The sequence below is a fragment of the Carya illinoinensis genome, chromosome 6 (genome assembly GCF_018687715.1).
Source record: "Carya illinoinensis cultivar Pawnee chromosome 6, C.illinoinensisPawnee_v1, whole genome shotgun sequence".
Taxonomy (NCBI): Eukaryota; Viridiplantae; Streptophyta; class Magnoliopsida; order Fagales; family Juglandaceae; genus Carya; species Carya illinoinensis.
In genome coordinates this window covers 32,504,771-32,528,544 of record NC_056757.1, presented here as the reverse complement: position 1 = coordinate 32,528,544, position 23,774 = coordinate 32,504,771, and the positions used below count along the sequence as shown (strand labels likewise).

The 23,774-nt window shown below is 36.7% G+C and overlaps 2 protein-coding genes across 9 annotated transcripts; both read right to left on the bottom strand.

Moving 5' to 3' along the window:
• Window positions 1-343: 343 nt before the first annotated feature.
• On the bottom strand, window positions 344-4,801 carry LOC122313637 (zinc finger protein GIS2-like). Of its 6 annotated transcripts, none has more exons than XM_043128802.1 (5): window positions 4,600-4,798; window positions 4,053-4,257; window positions 3,024-3,223; window positions 1,399-1,491; window positions 344-1,107 (listed from the first exon to the last, which is right to left on the bottom strand). In XM_043128802.1, the coding sequence occupies exons 3-5, from the start codon at window positions 3,140-3,142 to the stop codon at window positions 561-563; spliced, it is 759 nt and encodes a 252-aa protein (XP_042984736.1). In that variant the 5' UTR covers window positions 3,143-3,223; window positions 4,053-4,257; window positions 4,600-4,798; the 3' UTR covers window positions 344-560. The 6 variants fall into 6 exon arrangements, with proteins under 6 accessions (XP_042984736.1, XP_042984737.1, XP_042984738.1 ...); XM_043128803.1 differs by lacking the exon at window positions 4,053-4,257 and adding an exon at window positions 3,374-3,441; XM_043128804.1 differs by lacking the exon at window positions 4,053-4,257 and having other exon boundaries at window positions 3,024-3,290.
• Window positions 4,802-6,308: 1,507 nt separating this feature from the next.
• Window positions 6,309-17,928, bottom strand: LOC122313503 (pentatricopeptide repeat-containing protein At4g19191, mitochondrial). Of its 3 annotated transcripts, none has more exons than XM_043128581.1 (4): window positions 17,504-17,928; window positions 17,226-17,286; window positions 10,730-10,810; window positions 6,309-8,862 (listed from the first exon to the last, which is right to left on the bottom strand). In XM_043128581.1, exon 4 carries the CDS (start codon window positions 8,789-8,791, stop codon window positions 6,839-6,841), a length of 1,953 nt encoding a protein of 650 aa, XP_042984515.1. In that variant the 5' UTR covers window positions 8,792-8,862; window positions 10,730-10,810; window positions 17,226-17,286; window positions 17,504-17,928; the 3' UTR covers window positions 6,309-6,838. The 3 variants fall into 3 exon arrangements, with proteins under 3 accessions (XP_042984515.1, XP_042984516.1, XP_042984514.1); XM_043128582.1 differs by lacking the exon at window positions 17,226-17,286 and having other exon boundaries at window positions 6,309-7,689; window positions 7,963-8,862; XM_043128580.1 differs by lacking the exon at window positions 17,226-17,286.
• Between the last annotated feature and the right edge of the window lie 5,846 nt (window positions 17,929-23,774).

The following is a 23,774-nucleotide window of genomic DNA, read 5'->3' as shown; positions in this document are numbered from 1 at the left end:
ATTAACGTCTCAAATATAAAGGTCAAGCCGAGCAACAAACCAAAACCCATGTTGCGTTGTGTACCAAGACTGAAATCCAACACACACAAATTTCCAGTACTTCATTTTCATAATCCGAACCCCCATTAGGTGAAGATTTTCAGCAAATTACAATTTCCGACACAAATGCAAATCAATATTGCTAAAATTGTCCACTTTGACAGACTGCACATCGACGACAGATGCCCAACGTTTCGCTGCCTTTCTCGCCACACGGAATCTCCGGTCTGCAATGATGATTTTGCCAGCTTCTAAACCGACAATAATAAATTCAAAAGGAACTCGCAAAGAAAATTATACTAGGTTTAGTTAACAATCGGCGTACAGCTTTTATTAACATAAAGTTCTGATGGCCTATTCCAAACTCAAGCACAAACAAACTAATTCAGCAACATCTCTAGCACAAAACGCTTCAAATACACTTTCGTAATATATCAAGTCCCAATACCGATGGCCTTAAAAGGATGATAAAAATAAATAAATATATAAAAATTGCTCGCCCTGAACATGGTCTGCATCCATCAGTACCTCCTTGTATAGCGATCCATAAACCTAGCGGAAGGGCATTCATATGCCAGATGCCCCCGGCCACCACAGTTGTGACAGATTGTCAAGGGGCCCATGCAATCCCTGCTCATATGACCTATCTGCTGGCAGTTTCTGCATATAATGTCGCGGTAGCCATTGCTACGAATGCCGCCACCACCACCACCGCCCCGTTCTCCTATAAGGTTGGTTTTTGGGCACTGTCTAGCCATGTGCCCAGCTACATTGCACAAGTTGCAGATAGGATCATTTGGACACTCGCGTGCAAGGTGGCCAGTCTTCCTACAATTGTTGCATGCCTTCTCGTTTGTGCATTCAGCTGCAATATGACCCTGCTTATAGCAGTTGTTGCACAACCTCAAATCCCCAGGTGGCAGTGGCAGAGCTGTGCACTCTCTAGCAAGATGTCCCGCCTTACCACAGGTGTGGCAGATGCCCTCATTGGGACAGTTGTTGGCCATGTGACCAGGTTCTCGACAGTTCCAACACAACGACTTTGTGGTGCATTCTGAAGCAATGTGCCTGGACAGACGAGCACATCAGTGCTGAATGAAAGATTCCATTAAAAGAACTAAAAATTAAATGTGCCTGGATAGACAAAAACACATCAGCACTCGATGAACGATCCCATTAAAAAATAAAATGAGGAGGGATATGACCAATATTGGATGAGGCAAATTACATTCCCATCATGAGAAAGTAATAGATTACTAGCAGAAAGGCTTTAACTTTGATGAAATATTGTTTTCTGATAAGTAACTCGGATGAAATATATCTTTCAACTAGAAAGAGGAGAAGAATAAGTTTACTGACCCAGGAAGGGCACAGTTGTGACAAATTGCAACATTAGGGCACTCTCTAGCATAATGACCTGGACGTTTGCAATTCTTACACAGGTTGTCTCGGCTGAAAACAAAACCAAATACAGTAAAAATTGAGAGAGAGCATATAAGAAGTATATCATCACATATAAGGTTATTCTGATATACAGTAAAAGAAGCTAGAATATTATTCAATTCCTGGTGTCCTCACAGTGAGAGCAAGAATGAGAGAGAGCAATACATGACAAAAAAAAATACATTAGTGTTAGACGTCGTAGCCATTTTTGAAAATGGCTCCTCCAGAAAACTAAAAGGAACCCAAATCCTAGTGTCCCTCCAAAGAGTGATTGATCCAACAAAAAAGCCATAAATGACGGCAGATAAATGAGCCCTAAACATATTCTTATCAAGATAAGAAGAACCCAACATATGATTGCATAGGTGTTCAAAATATAAATCTTCACTGTTAGCATGCTGCAAATCTGTAAAAATTCCCCTGGGGTGATAACCTAACATGCATAATGTAACATTGAACCATTATTTATGGATCAAAATGGGAAAAAGAAATTCTACAGCCTAAATGACCTTCATATAACTATTCAAGCTGAAATTGCTAAGAAGAATTGGCAACACTCTTTGAAGATCACATTATTTCCAAACAATAGTTCAAAAAACGAAAGCAAAAGCTTATAATCATTCAAGACGTAAAATTATAAAACGTGAACTTTTTGTTAATAAGTTGAACTTTATTGACAATCAAAAAGGATGTTATCAAGGTATACGAGGAGTATTTAAGATAATGCTTAATCAGAAAAACAGAGGAGCAATACAAAATCCTGAGAGCTAGTGAAAATTTCATTCGGAGAAAATTAAAGTTGAATGAAAATTACACTTGGAGGCTGTAACTAGTGAAACTCATAAGAGTTTTATTTTCTCCCCCTAGCCCATATATGATTTAGGTAAAATAATAAGAACATAATAAGGTAGGTATTTGAAAAGTTAAAGTGCCGAATAAGGTAGCTTTCTTCTGTTGTCTTGTGCCTCATGAAAAAATTCCGGCCACTGAAAATTTAAGAAAATGTGGTCTTTGTACTGTTGATTGGTGTTTTATGTGTAAGAAAGGTGGCGAATCAGTTAATCACTTGTTTCTACTTTGTGAGGTGGCTAAAAGTTTGTGGAATGTTATTTTTGGAAGGATGGGTATTTCTTGGGTGATGCCAAAGCATGTGGTGAATTTACTTGCTTGCTGGAAGTATGCTGGGCGGTGTCTCCCTATCACTACCATTTAGAGAATGATTCGTTTGTGTTTGATGTGGTGTCTATGGCTAGAAAGGAATGGGAGATGTTTTGAAGACAGAGAACGTTTGTTGGAAGAAATTAGGGATTTTTTCTCAAAACACTATGTCTTTGGGCTAAGGCTTTTGTATTGAATAGTGATGAAATGTTGGAGTTTTTCTAGTTTTTTTCTTTCTTCTTAGCCACTTTATGTAGGCATTTCCTCTTGTATACTTCCTGTGTACTTGGGCTATGCCTATTTATGGTAATAAAACTCTTATTAACCATAAAAAAAAAAAAACAAAAGAACATAATAAATATCCATGTTCAAAAGTTAAAAACCTGTAACCCCGACGTGAATCTCTCCTGTAAGGTGCATCACGATAGGAAAAGCGATCAGAACGGATCTTACGATCCATTGGACTCCTGCTCCTGCTTCTGCTCCCGCTGTCAGAACTCATTTACAAAATTATCCTTCACAACACCTTAACACCACTTACCTACAGACACCACAACAACGCCACACTGCTGCTGCCTCCACCCTGTCCACAATACAACCATACACCCAAGATCATATCCATGAGTCCGAACCAAACCCCTTCCTTTCTTCTTCAAAAAGAAAACACCAAAACCCAACAGCAAAGAATATAAACTTTTGAACAAGCAACCATCTCATAGCAAGTAAATATTACTTATTCAACACCAAGATATTGATAATGCAGTTCCTCAACCGTATCCTTCATTATAAACTCAAGCATCCCTGGCAAACATTCAACATTCCCAATTTAACACCAAGCCTATATCAATATACATAAACTGGATCGAGACTCCAACTTTTCTTGAAATTATCTATGAAGTTCTTTAAATAATGTCTGAAAGCAATTGAAAAGAGAAGACTTAGAGGATAAGGTATGACAAACTTTTGACACAGGAGAATAATTTCAACAGAGTATGGCTGGAATATTATATGAAAAAGATAGGATATTTTTTAGTATTCAAAGAATTTGTAAAGGTATGTTTTCAATAGAGCAGATACAGAGAGATTATGTGTACATTGAACGAGCTAAATGTCGCAGTTGAAAAGTCAAATCCAATTTCGAGCTCAACCTTTTAACAGCTTTAAATTCATTAATGAAACACGACACGCAATACACATTTGGGCCTCTTGGAGAGCTTTCAAAAAAATCTTAAAGAATGGACCAAAAAAAGAAAAAAAAGTTTTGCTTACAGCCTTTCAATGTTCCCCCCCCCCCCCCCCCCCCCCCCTTTCTTTCTTTCTCTCGCAAAACTTTTCTTCTTTTTTGTTTTTCACATAAAAAAGGAATAATTTTGCATTGCCGCTCTAAAAAATTGAAGAAAGAAAAAATATACCCTCTCTTTTTCCCTCTCCTTCTTTTCGTGAGCAAGTCCCTCCTTCAACAGACTTGTCCCAACCATTCTCAACCACCTCTCATTCTTTATGCATTTTTTCCACAGCAGTCTTATATCTCCAGAACCGTCCACTCTCAGGGAAACAAACAACTCTCTTGCCTTTTTCTCCAGTAAAGCCTCGAGTCAATAAAGAATCACCGCCGAGCTACAGCTTACAAACAAATAGGAACATGTTCATAAAAATCACGCAAACCAAAACTCGAGCCACACACGACAGCCACATCAAAAGGAAACCTAATTATCAATTTCAAGCAAAAGATCAATCCGGATAGGCAAACAACGGAAACAATCACAAAGGCAGTCATCAGTATACATGCACGCGTTATATACATAGACGTAAGTTTATTCTTACTTGCAAAACAATAAAATCATAGAAGTATGTGAATCCGCAAGTGCGAAAACGTTCAAAGGGAACAATTAGCCCTAACCCTAATAATCTCGCAACAGAAAGAAAATAAGATTATATTCGTAGACGAACGGGGCGAACCTGATGCTACGGCTCAGTAACGGGGAGCTGGAGATGCTGCGCCGCTCGAGAGCTGCAGGCAGATAAAAAGATGCACAGAAGCAAAACCGTGACGGTTCGATCTGGGAGAGACTACCCGCTAGACGTGGTTTATCAAATTACGTCGTGAGACAACCTCTCGGCTTTCAGTTATAAGACTTGGACCAAAGGCCCGCCCTCCATTGTTTGTTCTTGTTGCGGTCTAAATACCTAATGGCCGGGTTTTGGGCTTGGGGTAGCGATAAGTTTGCTACCCCATCACAATCCATTTACTATTTATAAAATATTTGAATTTTTTATTTTTTTATTTTTTTTATTTTAAGCATTTTTTTAACATCCTTAATCACTAAAAAAAAATTAAAAAATATACATAATTTTATTAATAATCAATTCCTTAATTATTAAGTAAAACAAAAAAATAAAATAAATACAATAAAAAAAAAGTAGTAAATGAGTAATAAGAGAGTTGTAAACCTATCATTTTCCTTTAGAGCATCCACATTGGTCTATACATATACATATGTAAAGTCATATTTACATAATATGAGCTTAAATTCATCTATATTGAATTATGCATCATTAAATATTTACATAATTATGAATAGTACATTTACATGTTCAAATATTTACTATTCACTCTCCATAACATATTTTATTCATTCTTCTTCTCTCCTCCCACTTTCTTTCTAATATTTTACTTTTATATATTTAACTACATATTTTACTCATTCACTCCCCAAAAAATATTTTACTCAAATATTTTACATATTTGAAAATCAAACCCTATTAATAAAAAGCAAAAAAAAAATAATAAAATGATAATATTTTCTTATTATCTCGTCTCAAATTTGCATAAGTTAATGTGAAAGTTTTGCTTGTATGGCAAATTGGATCTCCAAAATATGTGATTTTACACATGCATATACATAAACTAATGTGGATGCTCTAACACTTTCACATAAATGTTCTCTCTAAAATCATAACGTTCAACTCTTATCTCGTTAGTCGTTACGGCATAGTGGACATTGTTAATTAATTTTAAATTTTTTTAAAATAAATAATAATTCAAAAGTGATGGAAAATGCCCATTTATAATAATGGATTAACAGTAAAAGAAATAGTATAATATATAACATTATGAAAAATTCTATACATTATACTACTATCATATTTGCATCCCATTAAGTAAGATGTGACACATTTACCATCACTAAATGATTATTTATTAAATATTTTTTTATCATCAAATGGTGATAAATACATCACTTATATAATGTGATATAAGTAAAATGTTGATGTGGTGCATAGCATTACTATGATATTATTCATTTTTATAAATTATATTATAATCACAATCTTATTCCATTATTCCATTATAATGAAGTGACATCTGTCTACCAATATTTAAATTTATTTTTTAAAATATGGAATAATCAAAGGGGGAAATGAAAAGTGTCCCATTAATAAAAAGTATTATAAATGTACGATATTAGTACATTACCAGTTTCTTTTAGTTGTAGGATCATAAATTCCACTCATGTATGAGAGTAGCAGTATCGTGTCCATAAAAATTAAATATCGTCTTATAATAAAATGAATCTCATTCTAAATTTCGTTAAACAAAGAACATATACATACACACACACACACACACACAGAGAACTTGTATAAATTATAATACAAGCATAATCTAAAAGCTCAGTAAGATCTCCAGTATAATTTGTCGAGACACTATTATTGGGTCTTGATTTGTCTGTACTCTGTGGTAAAGACTGTTTGAGGTGGTTTGTATGATGAAGTTCCTCATTCATAGGCCAAGATAAAGATCCTAATGCCACGTTAATATTCACATAGACATGCAATTTTTCCAAAGAAAAGAAGTAAAAAAGGTATTCTTCATCTAGCTTTGATTATGATATTTTTGCTTCTTTGATGTCGTCCTTGCACCTGGCCTATCATACCTTTCTGTAGTTGTCTCAAAAACAATCTTCATAAAGAGTTCCAACTTCCGAACACTCACTCTCCCTTAGAAATTACGCAGCCAATGCAACCAACCCAGAGTCCCGTCATCTGAATCTGAGACTATAATAAAACTGCATGTTCATCATCATTGGAAGGAAAGATTTTCTTTTTCCTTTTCTTTTCTTTTCTTTTCTTTCGGGAAAGGTTGGGTGGGGGGGAGGGGTGTTCTTCTGGTCAGCTTGAGAATGATATAGTTTCATCACGATTCATGTTCAGCACCATCTAAATGCTGGAAGTATCCTTTCTTCGAATACAAATTTAATGCATCCAACATTTCATATATAAGCTTGCCTTCATGATGACCTCTATGTTCAACTGTAAATATATGAGTCTTCCCATTCACTTCAATGCGGCTTTGTCCAGGAGATTTTCTCACTCTGCAAGATCTCATCATTGTTCTTATTGTGGCAACCCCATCCCATCTTCCTACTGATGCATATATGTTAGCCATCTCCACATATGGAACTGCAACCTGGGGCTCCAATTCAAAGAGATGACGCAATGCATATTCACCAATCTCTACATTACGGTGAACCTTACAAGCACCAAGCAATGCCCCCCATATGCCTGCATCTGGCTTGATAGGCATCTGTTGAATGAACACCAAAGCTTCTTTCAGCCTTCCTCTGCGTCCAAGAAGATCTGCCATACAAGAATAATGGTCTAACCCAGGACTTATATTATATCTTCTAGTCATCATGTTAAAGTACTCCTGTCCTTTCTCAAGTAAACCTCCGTGAGTACAAGCTTGAAGAACAGCAAGAAATGTTACATGGTTTGGCTTCAGTCCCAGCTCCACCATCTGGGAGAATAGGTTCAGAGCTTCAGTAAATTCTCCATTAAAAGCACAACCTGCAATCATAGTTGTCCAAGAGACAACACTTCTCGTAGGGATGGCGTAGAAGAGTTCTCGAGCATCACTTATACTTCCACATTTTGCATACATGTCTATGAATGCATTGCAAACAATTAGATTATCTTTTAATCCATTGGAAGCGGAGTAGTCATCAAGCCATTCTCCAAGCTTGAGTGCCCCTACTTGGCCACATCCTGAGATCAAAGAAAGCATGGTAACTAAATCCGGTTTTACACCAGCCACTACCATAGCATTAAACAAGGTAAACGCCTCATTAACATCCCCTTTTTTAGCATATCCACTAATCATAACATTCCATGAAACGCAAGTTCTGTCTGACATGCTATCAAACAAGAGTCGTGCAGAATCCACATCTCCGCACTTGGAGTACATAGACACAAGGGTATTGATCACACATATGTCCAAATCACAACCCAATTGGATTCCATGAGAATGAATCAACATACCTTGAAACAGTGCCTCTGGTTGCATACATAATGCAAGAAGACTAACAACAGTACCTGCATCAGGTATAAATCCATCATGTAGCATGCATTTGTAAACATTGACAGCATCAAAGACATTTCCAAAGTTTGCATGCCCTGCAATCATGGAATTCCACGAGACAACAGTCTTGAAATTTCTATTGATCTCATTAAATACCACCTCTGCCAACCCCAAGTCACCGCATTTGGCATATGCAGCAATCCAAGTGTTGGCAACTGAAACGTCAGCACTTATGCCAAGTTGTATTCCAAATGAATGAAGTGACTTCACCAATTTCACACTCTTTGTATGCAAAACCGCTTGAGTTAAACCCATAAATGTAACCGAGTCAGGTTGAATCCCTTCAGACCTCATGTTACGTAAAAGACATGACACTCTATCAAGATAACATGATCGAGCAAACCCAAAAAGTATTGCATTCCAAGAAGCTTTGTCCCTCACAGGCATCCTCACAAAAAACTGGTGTGCATCATCCAGCTGATTGCATTTGACATACATGTCAACTATTGCAGTTTGCACGAAGATATGGGTGTTGAACTGAGATTTCATCACATGGGTATGAACAATTTGGGAGTACTTGAGATCAGAGATCTTGGCACAGGCTTTTGCTACGAAGGGGAATGTCAAATTGTTTGGTTCAATGCCATTTTGCTTTATTTGACGGAAGAGGGTGAGGGCTTTGTGGCACTTTCCATGGTTCACAGCTTCTCTGATTCTGAAGTTCCATTGACCAATGGCTGAGAAATTCAAAACATGATTCTGACATTGAGTTAGAGAATATTTTACCATCTCTCATTGTTTTAGCCGTCTGCAAAGCTTAATGTAGAACACAAATGTGAGAATGCACCTTCTCTTTGTCCCTGCATACAAGCAAATTAACCATGACAGAATTTAGGGTGCAATCATATTAGATAGAATTCTACTTGAAAGATTTGCAACTCAAATTCATATGTTTGAGATAAAATGGAAGAGTTCTTCTATGTACAGTTCCAGGCGTGCAAACCCCAGGACACACCACTGATGTCGCAGGCATGTCAGCTATTAGAAAAACACAGTTCAAAATTGAAGAGAGTAATGTTGAGATTTCAGAAAAGGATATTGCCATTCACAGGGACAAGCAGATCACAAGCACCTGCCTTGAGATCTTGGGAGGAAAACCATGGCTTTGAGCTCTAGCATGAGAAACAGAAATTTTGAAAACTTTCAAAAGATATACCATGGAGTGGGTGGGGTGTGCTGAATAAAGTAAATGAACACAATAAAATATGGTGCAAATATCTAAAATAAACTTGGCTTCCCCAACTTGTGGTTTGCTGGCATTGCTGAATCTATAATTTATAGTTTTCATTTTGGACTTTTGACAAACATTTTTTATACAACTCAACTACTACCATTTACCAACAGATTTTACCAACAGATAGATTACATATTTGCTCAGTATCTACGTCCTGTAAATTTACACATTCTATAACAACCACTCCAATCGTAATCACAAGAAGGCCAAACTCCCATGGACATAGGCCCAATGCTGAACCACGTAAATCTGTGTGTTTCCCTCTATTTATTTTTCCTGCACCTATTTACTGTTCACCACCATGAATATACGCACAAACACTGTACGGCCGCACCTGACCTGGCTGACCACTACCGAGGGCTCCACACAACAATGATCCAAACCCAAACAACCTCAGCAGGGCCGGGAATGGATCCTTCTCCCCTTCCGGATCGTTGCGCTATTTTTAGGCATTAACAATGAGTATTACAGACTACTAGGCAGCCTGAGCATTACTAGGCCTGCAACCCAGCCCGCCCAAGACAGCTAGTAAAAATTAAAAAATAATACAATAACAGTAAATCTTTGCAAATTGCACATTCATGCAAAGCCCTCAGGAATGGCATACATTCATGTAAAAACTGTACATATGCGCAGATACATCAGCATGGAAACAAGCAATTTAGTAACAGTTGCTCCTAATATTAGCATAGTATAGGCATGTATAATGATTCTCATATGCCATCAATGCCATTTCTCTCTCATGATATCTATCAGTTGCTGTCCAGATTTTTTAAAGAGGAATTTTCCTTTTTTTAGTTTATATAATAAATGATAAGATTTCAATGCAACATGCCAGTAATTGTCATCACTAATCAGTAGAATCAAGTTGAAAGATAAGATGCTCAGGCCAACAAGCTGATAAAACTGTAGTTAATTTCAGCTGTAAGATACCTCTTTATAATCAGTGACTACAAATGCGCTTCCTATGAATAAAGCTGCACAAATAAAAACTAGAGTGGAAAGGAATGTGCATATCATTGTTCGCCGCCTCTTAGGTTCCACCATTACATATATTTGGAAGCACAGAGGAAATTAAAAAAAAAATCTTAGCATCATAAAAGGGATTCGATTGTGATCTGGAAATTTTTTTTAAAAAATGTTATTATAAAAATATTTATGAAAGAATTGAAATTCTGTGCATATTACCTGGTACTTCCCTACTTAAATTAAAGTCAGCTAGAATAATTCCTGCATGTACAAATTTCCTATACTCATAATCCCATAACAAAGGCATAGAAGCTAGCCCTAGCCTCTAACAAAGAAAAAGCTTGGCACACAAACATGGCAAAAATAGCAACCAACCTCGTTTCAATAAGCAGAAAATTACACAATCAGCACATCAGCACACAAGCAGACCTAAGCTTAAAACAGAAGTTAGAGTTTATGGCTACCTAAGAGAGCAATGCAGTCTTTTAAAACCCCGAGAGCAGGACCAATCTTGATCAGCAACCAACCACCGTATGCTTCCCAACCTGCAGGCACAACCACCTTATGCTTAAAACAGAACTTAGTTATGCAATTTAAAAAACATAGAAACATATATTATTTCATTTTCAATATTTCTAAAAACTACAAGAAGACATAGCTTGACAACGTTTGTATAAAAACTGTCATAGTTACAAATAATGATTGAAGCCCAAGAAAATATTGAGTATGAGATGTGAAGGTACTTGGGATGGACAGGATGGTTAGAGCATAAGCCATTTTGTGAAGAGGGACGCCTGGGTAGGCTTATTTATTTATTTTTTTTTTTTTTTTGGGGGGGTTGGGGGTTGTACGTGTGTGTTCCAAGACAAGAGTCTTGAGTTCAACATGGAGATGAAGTGTAAAATGGGTTGAACTTAGACGGGAATACTAAAAACTGTTGGGAGCTGGTCGGAGACAGAGATGATTCTAAATAAAGGAGGGACGAAATTTAACGTGGTTCGGCAATTGCCTACGTCCACAGCTGCTGTAATTTCACTATGAAATTATTTTTTACAAAAACCTCTCTTGTAAACTCTCTCTGCTCACCCACCCTCTTTCTATCTTCTCTACACAGCGCTACACGCAGCACACACTCTCTGTTTTCTCTCTACACTTGTCTGCACACACTCACTCACCTCATCACAGCACTTCTATTTATAATACTGATTGGGAGTCGTCGATGAGAAGGTGCAGCCGCACCTTTTGAATTCGGTGCCTTTCGGTGCATTAAACTAGCACATGCAATGCATGACCCACCACTCTTGTCTCCACTCGTAACAATCTCTCACTTGGAGACAAATGAGTCTACATATCTTCATAGCGACCATTACAGCAACTTCAAGTCATGCATTTAAGTACGAAGGCCAACTGCAGCTATACACAGCTTCAGTTTGTCAGCAGTAACTACTTTTGTAAACATGTCTGCTGGATTCTCTGCTCCTCGAATCTTCTCAAGTATCAGCTGTCCACCATCGAGAAGAGATCGGATAAAATGGTATCGCAACTGTATGTGTTTTGTTCTGGAATAAAAGGCTGGATTCTTTGCAAGAAAAATAGCACTCTGACTATCACTGTGCAGAATACCTTTTTCATTTTTCTTTCCCAATTCCTCCAAGAATGACTGCAACCAAACCATTTTCTTCCCTACTTCAGTTATAGCAACGTATTCCGCTTCTGTAGTTGAGAGAGCAACAATCTTCTGTAACTTAGAAGCCCACGATACAGCCATACCACCCAGCGTATACACAAATCCAATAGTACTTTTTCTACTGTTAACGTCACCTGCTAAATCAGCATCTACATATCCCTGTAGTTTTAAACCTGCTTTTGTAAAGCATAGTGACGTATCTAAAGAGACTTGTAGATATCTTAAAATCCACTTGACTGCTTCCCAATGCTGCTTTCTTGGATTACTCATGTACCTCCTCACAGCTCCCACTGCTTGTGCAATATCTGGCCTTGTACAGACCATGACGTACATAAGACTACCAATAGCAGATGCATAGGGTATTCTGTTCATGCATTCTTGCTCTTCCTCCGTCTTTGGCGACTGATCCTTAGTTAGTCGAAAGTGACTAGCTAAGGGTGTGCTCCCTGGTTTCGCCTTGTCCATGTTAAACTTTCTGAGCACCTTCTTTACATACTCCTCCTGCGAGAGCTTGAGAGTATCATTAGACCTGTCTCTAATAATTCTCATACCAAGGATTTGTTTTGCAGCACCCAAATCCTTCATCTCAAACCGCTTGGACAACTGTTTCTTTAGTTTATTAATCTCCTCGATGCTTGTCCCTGCAACGAGCATATGATCCACATACAACAGTAGGATAATATAAGAGTTGTCAAAGTTCTTCATATAGCAACAATGGTCAGCCTGCAGTCTTGTAAATCCATTACTGCACATGAAGTTGTCAAACTTCCGGTACCATTGTCGTGGAGCTTGTTTTAGGCCATACAAACTCTTCTTCAGTTTGCAAACTAGATTCTCTTTTCCCTTCACTGAGAATCCTTGTGGCTGGAACATATAGATGTCTTCCTCCAAATCACCATGAAGGAATGCAATCTTCACATCTAACTGCTCAAGATGTAGATTCTCTGCAGCCACAATTGCCAACACTAGCTTGATTGTGGTCAATTTTACAATTGGGGGAGAAAATGTCTGTGTAGTCGACACCTTTCTTTTGTTGAAACCCCTTCACGACCATTCTGGCTTTGTAGCGCTTGCTACCATTGTGTTCTTCCTTAATTCTGTACACCCATTTATTGTGCAAAGCCTTCTTGCCTTTTGGAAGCTTAGTTAGCTCCCATGTCTTATTTGACATTAGTGACTCCATCTCATCTTGCATGACTTTCTTCCACTTGATCGAATCTTCAATTCGTAGAGCTTCATCATAACTTTCCGGTTCACCACTATCTGTTAGCAAGATGTAGTGTAGAGATGGTGAGAACCGCTGTGGTGGCCTGATTGTCCTTGAAGATCTTCGAATAACAGTGAGTGGTGTACGTTGTTCGATCTGTGTATCATTTTCTTGATCCTTGTTCTGATCAGTGTTGACTCGAGTAACATCAAAGTCAACAACCTCAGGTTTCTTTGGTTGCTCCTCAGGTTCAGCTTGTGACTTAACTTTGTATAGAATCTGCTCATTAAATATCACATTTCTACTTCTGATAATTTTGCGATTTTTATCATCCCAAAATCGATAGCCAAATTCTTCATCACCATAACCGATGAAAAAACATTTTCTAGATTTGGCTTCTAACTTGTTACGATCAGTAGAATCTATGTGAACATATGATAAACAGCCAAAAACTTTCAAATGGGAAAGATTTACCTTCTTTCCGCTCCAGACTTCCTCTGGTAGATCGAACTTTAAGGGAACTGAAGGTCCCCGGTTAATCAAATAGGCTGCAGTGTTTATTGCATCAGCCCAAAAACATTCAGGCAATCCTGAATTCAACCTCATGCTTCTGGCACGTTCGTTGAGAGTTCTGTTCATGCGTTCAGCTACGCCATTCTGCTGCGGTGTCCAGGGAATAGTCTTCTGAAATCTAATCCCATTTGCAGCACAGAATTCTTTGAACCCTCCGTCGATGTAGTCTCCTCCATTGTCTGACCTAAGACATTTTAACTTCAAGCCTGTTTCATTTTCAACCATGGCTCTCTACTTCTTGAAAGTATCAAATGTGTCAGATTTATTTTTCAAAAAATAAACCCATACTTTCCTGCTTGAGTCATCAATAAAGGAAACATAGTATCGCGATCCTCCAAGAGAAGCGACTGGGGATGGCCCCCACAAATCTGTGTGCACCAACTCCAACTTTGTAGATTTTGGAGTTCTACCATTTTTCAGGAAACTAACTTTTTTCTGATTCCCAAAAATGTAACCTTCACACATGTAGAAATCAGTTGATTCCAACTTTGGTAACTTCCCCTTGGATAATAGTACTTTCATTCCTTTCTCACTCATGTGACCAAGCCTTTGATGCCATAGGTTGGCATTTGCGTCAGCAATTGCAACAGTATCTCTAATACTTGAAGTCATGTATAGAGTACATGTTTTTGTGTCTCGAGCTACTACCGTAGCTCCTTTTGTTATCTTCCACGTGTCACCGATAAATAGTACCGAATGCCCATCAGCATCAAATTGTCATACAGAAATCAGGTTCCTCATGAGCTTGGGAACATGTCGCACATTCTGTAGCAACCATGCACTTCCATTGGGTAGATTGATTGGTACATCTCCCATGCCTTCGATTTCCAACGCTTCACCATCTGCTAAGTACACCTTCCTGAAATCACCAGTGACATAATTCTGCATGATTTCTCGGTGTGCTGTAGTGTGGAATGAGGCTCTTGAATCTAACACCCAAGATTCAATTTGGTTGTCGACTGAAAGAGTAAGGCATCTCGGAGATCTTCTGTTGTGGCATTAGCAGAGTCATGCTCATTCTTCTTCTTAGCTTCCTTGCAATTATTTTTGAAGTGGTCAATCTTGCCACAATTCCAGCAGTGTACTTGTTTTCCGGACCTAGATTTACTTCTGCCTCTTCGGGACTTTGACCTGCCCCGATTTGAACTTCTACTAGCTCCTCTACCACTCGTCTCGAGGTTTAAGGTAGAACTGGAAGTTGATGCTTCTCTTGTATCTCTTCTGCGAGCTTCCTCGCTAAGAATATGGTCCCGGATATCTTGATACTTCATCTTTGTTTTGCCATTAGAATTGCTAACAGCTGTTCTCATGGCCTCCCAGCTTTTTGGCAATTGAGCTAGAGCAATCAGTGCACGTACTTCATCATCAAATTCAATCCCTACTGAAACTAATTGATTGATGATGATGTTGAACTCATTCAGATGCTAAATAACTGGAGTTCCTTCTGCCATTCTCAAGTAGAATAGCTTGTACATCAAATGCACTTTTTTATTGGCTGATGGCTACTCGTACATGTCTGATAGAGCTTTCATCAAATCCACTGTGGTCTTTTCCTTTCCCACATTGTGTGGGACTGATCTTGATAGTGTTAGTCGAATGACTCCCAACACTTGTCTATCAAGGAAACTCCAATCTTCATTGCTCATGTCATCTGGCTTTCTTCCTAGGAGTGGAAGATGTAGTTTCTTCCCATAGAGATAATCCTCTATCTGCATTCTCTAATAGGCAAAGTCTGTACCGTCAAATTTCTCGATACCAACACCTTTAGCTTCTTATACAGCCATAACTTTACAAATGAGTTCAAATTTAAACAAACAAAGATCACCGTTGCCTCCAAAACACTCGAATTAGCTGGAAACGAGTCCGGAATGATCCAAATAGTTTGTCAGCACTATTTGATCGTCGCGCTGGAACTCCAACTGGCGTGATCTAGCCCAAAATGATCTGCAACACGTGGATGATTCAGATCGAATGTATTGATGGCAAATCTCAAAATTTACACCGTACGGATGAGTCCGGAATGATCCAAATAGTTGGAAAGAACTATTTGATCGATGAAATCAGACTCCGAATGACTTAGATCTAGCCCAAAAAAGATCTGAAAAACGGACGGTTCTGATCTGTCAGGCGCGTGGGATGCACGTGCTGCACAGTGCGAGTGGGCGCGTGTATTACACGCGCTACAGCACTGTGTGCGCGTGGGGGAGAGAGGCGCGTGGGCTACACGCGCTGAACCTCTGTAGGGCGCGTGGGCGCGTGTCCTTCACGTGTCTTCAACCTCTGGAGCGCGTGGGTTGTAGCAGATGCACGCGCCGATCTTCTAGGGGCGCGTGTGGGCTCGTCCGACCTCCGATTTCGATTCTGTTTGCGGCAACGGATTCGTCTCAACGCGAGGAATACCCTGGAGTTATCAAAAATTGATTTTGACCAACTTGAATTTTCGGACAGCTCGAACCAGAGCTCTGATACCAGTTGTTGGGAGCTAGTCGGAGACAGAAATGATTCTAAATAAAGGAGGGACGAAATTTAACGTGGTTCGGCAATTGCCTATATCCACAGCTGCTGTAATTTCATTATGAAATTATTTTTTACAAAACCCTCTCTTGTAAACTCTCTCTGCTCACCCACTCTCTTTCTATCTTCTCTGCACAGCGCTACAGGCAGCACACACTCTCTGTTTTCTCTCTACACTTGTCTGCACACACTCACTCACTCACCTCATCACAGCACTTCTATTTATAATACTGATTGGGAGTCGTCGATGAGAAGGTGCAATTGAGAGAAGGTGCAGCCGCACCTTTTGAATTCGGTGTCTTTCGGTGCATTAAACTAGCACATGCAATGCATGACCCACCACTCTTGTCTCCACTCGTAACAAAAACAGGTTGGGGAGTAGCAACTAGGCAAAGAGTGTGCAACAGTTCAGCGAAGTAGAACTGACCTTTGACCGGTGATGGAGCAAACACAAGCTAGTGAAGAAGGAGCTAAAAAGGGGCATTGGCCATGAGACTGTGTAAGCACCTTCGAAAGGGTGGTGTTATTGGTGGTTCTTGATCCAAGATTGTCTTAAAACATGTTTATGAGATCTTGCAAATTACAAATTAAGGAACTTCCTTTCTTCTTTAAAAAAAGAAAATAGACATCCTCTCCCAAAAGACAGAGCATATAGAAGTGAGACCCAACTTGGCTCAAATTGAGCCATGTTAGACCAACCATGCATAGACATTCAAACGCTAAGCAATTCCGTTTGGATAAAAGGACTTCAACAGTGAGTACCTAAAAGAAGGACAAAGGCCTAGCAGAGTCATGCTTGTTTTTATTTTAGAATAATAGCAATTACCCACGGATGATGGATAGGTTTACCGCCCTCACTTCTTTAAGCATTAATTAAAAATAAAAAATAAAAATAATTAAAAAATAAAAAGAGTAATAAAAAGGTGATAGAGTAGTAACTAGTAAGCATAGAAAAGTGAAAACATAGACAATCACGCACAATGGCAAATCACTGTCAAGGCCCCCAGGGCTCAGAAACCAATAGCCCTCCAAAATGCAACCTGGGAAAGAGAAGAATACATACATAGAACGACCAATGTAGAATCAAAAGGCAAACCACCGAAGCCAGAAACAACCAGAATAATAAAAAAGCCAATACAGGGAAGACGTGTAAGTTCCAGTAGTGTAAGAACTGTCGTAACGATCAAGACAAACGAGGCTACAAAATCCTATATCTATCGTATGACTTTCCTTTACAAGAAACAGAAGAGAACGCACCTTTAGGCTTTTATCTCAGGCCACGCCGAGTGAAGAAAGTCGAGGATCTTGGAGGGGTGGTCAGAGAGCGAGAGAGAGAAGTGGGGAATCGGGATACAGAGTGAGAAGTCGGGCCAAGGTTTTCGCCCGATAAACATCGGGTTGGATGATGTCCAATCCGCAGGTAAGTTTAACCCCATTTTATCGGGTGAGTCGGATCAAGCTATCAGTCGAGTCGGGCACATAAGGCTTTCTGCACAGGCCTGCCGCGTTATCGTTCAGATGGAGCGATTGACCTAGACCATTTGAAGGAGCAATTCTAGGGATAGACAACCTTACTAATAGAAAGGGGAAAGATGCGCTCAAGCATGCGAAGGAAGCTCGAAGAGCTTTCCTTATATCATAGAAAGGTTTGTAGAAAGGGACTTCTTCCACTATCCCAAAAAGAAAAGTAGGGGCTTCAAAGCTTGTAGTTTAGGGATGTAATTATTTTTTATAAAAGTGTAAAATTTATTGTTACATTTGTTTTTTTATAAGATTCTCGTATTTATTTAATTTTTTAAAGAATTATATTTCGCTTGTTCATTTATCACTATAAATATAATTTTTTAAAAAAAAAAATAAAAATAATAGTGATATTAAAAAATCTTTTTCACTCACTATTCATATAGACTACAAAGTACAAATATTTGTTCTATCACCTTTTCATTCCCCTCCCGTCTCTCCCTCTCACTTGTCTCTCTCAATCTCGAGCCCCAATGGTTACTTTTTTAAAAGAAATGTATAACATTTACTTATTTTAAAATTATAAAAATTATTTCTTTGTCATCTATTATTAAAAGAATAATAATTATTATAAATTAGACACTAAAAAAGTTTTTCTTATAGATTTTTTTTTTCTAAGAGGGTACGCGCTAGATTTACTTTATAATTTAATCTCGTAATTTAGACAAGAAGAGATGATATATTTTGATTAAAAATAAGATATTTTATCTCAAATAAATTGAGATGATTTTAATTTTTATGAATTTAATAAAATAGTGGATTTCTAAATTATTAAAAAATATTTTTAATTATTAGATAAAAATATTAAAAATATATTAAAAATAAGAAAAATGACGGTGCAACTGCCTGGGTAATCCCCGTAGCATAGCGTCTGACATGACATTAATAAAAAATGACGCGGTTTTAATTTTTGGTCAATTACAAGTGCAGAGCCACCCTCCCATCCCATCCCATCCCATTCCCACGAGTATTATTTTATGTATCTTCTGAAATTCGGTTCTGCTTAACAATTAAGAATTTTCAGATAGAAATTTTAAATTTTAAAATTAAATATTAAAATATTATATTTTAATATTATTATTATTTTAAAATTTAGAAAAATTAAAAAAAATTTAAATTATTTATTATATTTTATATAAAAATTTAAAAAAATTGTAATGATGAGATAAAAATTTTATATTTAAGATGAAAAATTTCATTGATCAAACAGTAACTTAAGTCCTCCATTGATGCCACTGTTGAGGCTTCTCTAGTTCCTATCGTTTTGAGCCTTTTCCTCTAGCGCTGGATACCTCCATTTATCTCTTTTATTTATACTTATCTTTGACATTCTCCCCCCAAACTAAAATCAAACAAAACTTTATTTTGCAAATTTACTAGTTCTTCTAGCACTATTTGTCGGTTTTATGTCTCCGTGACTTGCTTCAAAACTTGAAGCGAACCCAGAAAGCAAAACTGGTAAGTCGATTGGCGCTTTGCTTTGTGAGTTTGGTAAATTTAACTCATGTGGGCCTGAGTGGTTCTGGAAAAGATAGAGAGATAGTTCTATCGTCCATTGGTGTTTTGCTTGGTGAGTTTGACGAGGATTCAAGAAAATTCTTTTTGCTTTTTCTTTTTTTTTTTTTCTTTTGTTTCCTTTTTCTTATTTTCATATTAAAGAAGCTGATGTGACATTGTGACAAGCTGTCAGTTGCCCTCGATTTTGCATGTTGGTTGTCCTTAACAGAGCTGTAAAAATATTTTTTTAATTGACTGTACTTCTTTTAATAATAGATAATACTGTTTACTGTCAGAGAATAATTATAATTGTTGGCTGTTAGTGTTTTTTAATGTTCATTGTCCGAGATTAATTGTAATTATTGAAAAACTTTTTAGATGACATACAAACTCAAGAATCATCATTTGGATACTCAGATGAGACCAGCGGTTTGGGAATTCAAAATGGGCTGTTGTTGGGTTTTTATGCGTGGAGCCGAATTTGTATTTGCAACAGTCCAATATGATAATTACAAGAATTTATCGTAATTTTTTAATGCATTTTCAATGAGGCTTATTTTGACTCTTGATCCGACCCAATTTACTGACTAGAGTTTACTATATTGTATTATTCTTTTGTATGACCACCGCACTATATTTGCCCATGATCATTTTCGTAAAATACATGTAACTTTTTTTATAGATGTAGACATGTTGTTGGATCATATAACTCTTATGTCGCGTGATTGATTTTATTTTTTATTTTATTTTTTTCTCATAATTCCTAACATTCGTACAAATAATTTTCTTTACAAAAATGGAAATCAACACTATCTAATTCATGGAAAATGATTTGCGCATCTATATTAAAAAGGGCTTTGCTAGATACAGTCAGAAAATGCAGTCGGCTATACGGAATGAATAAAAAAAATTATTTTATATTCAGGGAGACCTACATGAATAAAAAAAAATTATAAAAATAATTTTTTTTACATATAGGTCCCGTATTAATTTACTTTTTTCTCCATGACTGCACGCCGACTGTATTTTTCGATTGCAAAAAGTATTTCTCTATTAAAAAATAAAAAATAAAAAATATTCGTTTGAAAAGAAAATTCAATTCTATTTTTAAAGTAAATCTTACCTTTTTTTTTTTCAAATGAATTGTCAAGACTTACACGCATCTTCTACAATTTGAAAAGATATAGACATAGTATTTATACCCACTGCAATAAATATTGTATTATTTAATTTAAATACAGTAGAGGCTATACGACGTGTCCATCTCTCTCTAAATTGTAAAGGAAAACACTAAGGCCACCGCTGGCTCAATTTTTTTTTAATTTTTTCTTTTTTTTAATGATTAAGAAATTTTTTTTAATATTATTATAAATTTTTTATATTTTTTTAAAATGTTTAAAACTATTAAAAAATGATTTGAAAAAAAAAAACAAAAAAACTTTTTGGCCTAACGGTGACTCCCAGCTGGAGCCACCAACTGTGCCTGTAGCACCGTCCAATTGTAAAATATATTTGAGACAAAAAATTGTAGAATACGTTAGTCATTTTATTATACAAATTGGAAAACTAAAAATAATACTATAAATTTTTATTTTGCTAATTTTTATTGGTTACAAGTACTAACCTTATCGGTCCATTAAATATGAAAAATACTATAATCACAACAAATTTCACAAATTGCCATAATTTGGTGTGGCTCTTTAGATTGTAAAATTATTTTTATTGTAAAATATATTTAACATATCAAATAAAATCACGTCAATTTGTAAAATTATTTTTATATGATTCTTTTATAGATATAACACTATTCTTATAACACGTGGAGCCTGACAACCCATAATACTAATAATAATAATAATCCTATCTAAAACTGAGTAGCTCGTTCTTGTGACACAGAATTAAGAGGATCAAGCACAGTCGCGTATTAATCTGTGTACCAATATTGATTCATTCATACTTAAAATTATATTAACATTATTTTCAATAAAATTTACTTTTTAACCAATCACATCACATTGGTGTACAGATTAGTATATAATTATATTTACAACTATATTTTTTCCTTTTGGTAAAGCTTCAGTACAAGGGAAGGTTTCCATTAAATATTTACTGTCTTTAGGCTTTGGCTAAAAAGTTGTTAATTGGTTGCAAGTTGCAAAAGTGTTGATAATGTACGTATAAAATAATACTGTTAAACAGCAATATTGTACATAGGCTTAACAAAAGTTAGCTAAGATGTTACAAAAATACTTTACATTAGCTTAGCCATTGATCAATCAAGATGGAGTACTTTTGTTATTATAATGTCATGTTATTAGTGTACTTAACTACTGCCATTGTTTTTAGTGGACTTGGATGCTCATTTTCTTTATACAAAAATACAAGCAACTCGTTTGTTTGGTTTTTTTTATTTTTGTTGGTTTCTTTATGCAAGTGATATTATATATAAAACTATGCAGGTACAAAATACAAGATTTCATAAGGGTGAGAGTCTCTAACAATCTTTTCAAAACAAACAAAAGCAACACCAAGAAAAATAAAAAAGCGTGTTTCAGAGCTAAAAGTTTGGTTTCCACCCAATCTTACTAAGGGAATGTCGCTTGGAGCGGTTTTAAAATAATATGATGAACAGACGATTAAACTTCGACTTAAAGCTGCAATTGAGAAATGTGTGTTACTTTTTATTGATTTGGTCCAGTTAAAGGGGATTCTCACGACCACTTTATCTTGATCCTTAGGAGAAAAAACAAGAACTTAGAGACATAATAACTAGAAGATGTGTCGATACACCATCGAAAAATCGTCATCGGCTGTGTTGTTTATTTTATCTATATATAATATTACCCAAAGCATGGTAGATTCCGAGTATATAATGTAATGAGCTACCAATTAAATTAAAATGCTTTTGCTTGAACTTGGTCCAAATTCCAAACGACAAAAAGAAAGAAAGTGGGTGCATGCAGTTTGGATGCAATATTTTGGGAAAAATTTGATATTGAATTTTCGTATTTATTCCAAATCTTAAATGAGATGTGAAAATTACTAATTGGTTATATTGATAAGAATTCACATATCATTTAAATTAAAAGATTTACTTAAAGTCCTTTGTCTCCTGATGAATAGAGAGGAGATGTTGTTATTTTATCATTTGATTACGTAGGAGAAAAAACTTTTTATTTTCCCTCTTATTCAAATCATTTATTTGTCGTTCTTATAATTATAATCAGTTTGTCTAGACTCTACGCTTCATTGAGTAGCTTATAATAAAAATACAATATAAATCACATATTGGTTAATTAAAGCAACTTTTAATGAAGTCACTCACCCCTCAAATTATAGGGTAAAAAGGTGAGAGAGAGCCCGAGAGCCTAATCGACTTCTTTAACCCACCTCCTCCGTAAACCTTCATGAGAGGGGTAGGAGGAGCCACCGATTTAGCTGCTACATAGTAGCTTTTTTTCTTGCTTGTTTACATGCTTTGTCATCGATTTTTTGTTATTATTTTCTTTCTTTTTCCACTAGATTAGAAAATATTTTATCTATTGCTTTTTTACTGTTGGACTGCCACATGCGCCCCACCATTGTGCTTGCCAGCCACCAATCTTCAAAACTCCAATGGACAAGCCGCCAAACGACTGCCACGTGATCTGTTTATGCCACTCAATCTGTGTGAACTTTTGATGCGCAAATACGTTTTTCGACATTCTACCACCACATGCACAGCAAAATTGGACTCTCCACCTCAAAGTCATTTGGTTCTCTGTGCCTCTGCTCCGTCTTTACCAGCGCATGTAGGATAGACGTTGGCTCTACCATGCGTTCCTCCCAAATGCCACTGGTGATCCAAATTATCGGATTCTAGCTATTAGACTATGTTACATTCTAATTGAGAATCTAGGGAAAATAGGCCTGAGAATCTTCATCTGTGGCTCCATAACTAATGGCTGTAGTGCTTCTTTCGCGAATGCGGATTACATTTTATTGCAGCGGTCCCCTCCTTGGCTAAGGAATAAGGGCTTGGGTACAATTTGTTGATCACATTGCCCTTTTATTTTTATTTTTTTCTTGTATATTAAGCAATTTCCCGTAAAGAGATTTTTGCTGGAGCTTGTCATCTCCTCTTGTATAATGATATTATCTCTTTTAATTTAATGCAAATTTGTTGAAAACAAGTCAAAATATTTTTCTTTTATTATATAAAATCAAATCATTTATAGTATAAAAAAGTGACAAGATCCATTACAATTGAAGACCAAAAAAAAAATTCCTTGGGCAAACCAACTCAAATTAGAGCTGCCAAAAGGTTAACCCGGTTAACCTGTCCTTCCAACGTGATGGACGGTGTTCTCAACGTCCCCGAGCTGCGAGTAGAGAGCATAAAGCCATTTGCAGTTTTGGCACGGACTCGGCATTTCGCTTTTTTTTTTTTTCCAATGAAGCTAAATGTACTATTGGACCCCAGATTAAATAATAATTCTCGGAGTCATTACATCTTATATAAGTGCGGGAC